Here is a 2,105-nt window from a genome sequence, read left to right as displayed (position 1 = left end):
TGGCGGCGACACGCAGCACCTCATCTATGGTGGTGGTCGTGAAAGTCTCGTCGTTCACGCCGGACGCACGCAGCTGCTGCAGGGCCCGCCTAATGGAAGCCGTGCGACCTGCCGCATCACCACTGTCCCTTTCATCATCCCCACTGCAGGTGTCGAATGGGCGGATAAAACGGCGGGCGTATGTGCCGAGGTCCTCGGCGGCGCGTAGCATGAACTCATACTTCAGCGCATACTTTACAGACTTCTGCGCTGGCCGCGCATGCATGCCGTACTGCTCGAGGAGATACATAAACGCCGTGACAGCGCCCTTGATGGCGCTGGACGCACTGCGCGTCTTTGTTGCGCCGTGTGCGTGGATGTCCGCCGCAAAGCACCGCTCCCCATCGCTGTCACTAGGACCCTCTGCAGCATCAGCGTCAGCATCAGCATCGGGATCGTCACCTCTACCACTCATCAGCATCATCTCCGTTGCTGAGCGCAGCACCGTGGCAGATTTGGGTGCCTTCTCCACAAGCCACGGCAGCAGCACGTCGTAGAACACCTCCTCGCGGATGAACTCTGACCGGTCGCCCGGTGTGTTGCCCCGCATCCACAATGACAGCAGCAGCAGCCAGAAGGCATTGTCGAGTAGCCGCGCGCTTGCGACGTTGTCGAAACGGAGAACAGAGCACGACATGATCTTCTCCGCCGTCTGCCAGGATGGGTGGTACGACAACCCTTCGCTGCCGCGGTTCACCACAACAACGCTGAACACCTCCGGTGCGCTGCGGTGCAGCAGCAGATACACAACGTTGACGGACTTCAGCCCTGCCCACCCGCTCGGAAGCAGCAGCCACTCGCCCACCGCAAGGCCGTCCACTGTCGCCACCGCCTTCTTGACGACATTGAGCACATCCGCTGGCTCCTGCGCCTGTGCGGCCTCGTGTGTGAAGAAGTAGCAACGCCGCACCGCGACGTGCGCCCTCTGGATAGCCTGCCGATCCGCCGCCGTCAGGTGGCGCAGCAGCGGGTGAGAGATCTCCGTCTGCCCCTCCTGCCCGATCGACTGCAGGAGCGCCGCGGTGGTGCCGCCTCCCATCGCGGTGGCAACGCCGAGTGTGTTGATGCGCGCAAGCGCCACGTCGAGTGTGAGAAGCGCGAGCTCCGCACCTCCGCCCTCGAGCGGGGAGCCCTTACCGTCGACGTAGGGGTCGGCCATGAAGCCGGCAAAGGCGGGCAGCAGCCACAGGCTCAGCGGCAGGTTGCGCAGCAGATTCTCGCGCTCCTCCTCCTGCTGCCGCTGCGCGGGAGCGGCGGTGTTCGCCGCCACCACCTCCGCCGCCGCGGCGCCGATGAGCATCAGCCGAGTGCTACTGCGCACGCCCAGCTCTGCGAGGGGCACCGCGTTGCTCGCTGGGTCGTTAAGCTTCGGTCGGCCGAGGAGCTTCTGCATCGCCGGCAGAACGCCCGTCTGCTCGTAGAGCTGCTGCTTGAGCTGCAGCAGCGTCGGTGGTGGCGCCGCGGGGTCGTCGGGGAGCTCGACGTTGAGCGTCTGGGTGCCAAACTTCACCTCCACACGCATTCTGTCACGCTTGTGACTACTATTACTCTGGCAGTTGTACTAATCGATGGATTGATTATTGCCGTACTTGTTGTATGTTGCCTTCTCTTTTGTCACACGCGTCTTTCGTTTGTCCTTTCCTTTCTTCCCTCACCCCCCCCCCTTTTTTTNTCTCCCTCTTCGTCCCGCTTCGTTGACTCTGAGGTGATATCGCCGCAGTGTTGCCGCTCACACTGCCCCCTTCACTGCCTAATTGTGCGTGTGTATGATCGCAAGCAAATATGTTGTGTCACTGAACCCTTCCACAGCCCACAGAGAGAGACAGAGAGAGAGAACGCAGGGGTGAAGGAGACACGAGGAGGGAGAGATTGCGCCCACTCCCACACACCTGTGTTAACAGAGGGATCACAAGGCTACAGGTATGTACGCGTATGTTTATATATATATAGCTTGATTCCTTTATAGAAACATAGGCGCATTTCAACAAAACACTGAGAGCACGGTGATTGAACAGCCCTGGCAGCAGCCGGAGTAGCAAACATTGACATATATATATATATATATA

At 60.3% G+C, this 2,105-nt stretch overlaps 2 protein-coding genes across 2 annotated transcripts; both read left to right on the top strand.

Moving 5' to 3' along the window:
- Positions 1 to 26: 26 nt before the first annotated feature.
- Positions 27 to 536, top strand: DQ04_07731030 (hypothetical protein; the record flags this gene model as incomplete). Its single annotated transcript, XM_009315286.1, has 1 exon — positions 27 to 536. One exon carries the CDS (start codon positions 27 to 29, stop codon positions 534 to 536), a length of 510 nt encoding a protein of 169 aa, XP_009313561.1.
- Positions 537 to 674: 138 nt separating this feature from the next.
- On the top strand, positions 675 to 938 carry DQ04_07731020 (hypothetical protein; the record flags this gene model as incomplete). The annotated part of the gene is made up of 1 exon (XM_009315285.1): positions 675 to 938. One exon carries the CDS (start codon positions 675 to 677, stop codon positions 936 to 938), a length of 264 nt encoding a protein of 87 aa, XP_009313560.1.
- Positions 939 to 2,105: the final 1,167 nt, after the last annotated feature.

The sequence above is a fragment of the Trypanosoma grayi genome, assembly GCF_000691245.1.
Source record: "Trypanosoma grayi strain ANR4 Tgr_773_V1, whole genome shotgun sequence".
NCBI classification, from domain to species: Eukaryota; Euglenozoa; class Kinetoplastea; order Trypanosomatida; family Trypanosomatidae; genus Trypanosoma; species Trypanosoma grayi.
Note: the sequence above shows the minus strand (reverse complement) of the source record. Positions and strands in the feature narration are given on the sequence as shown.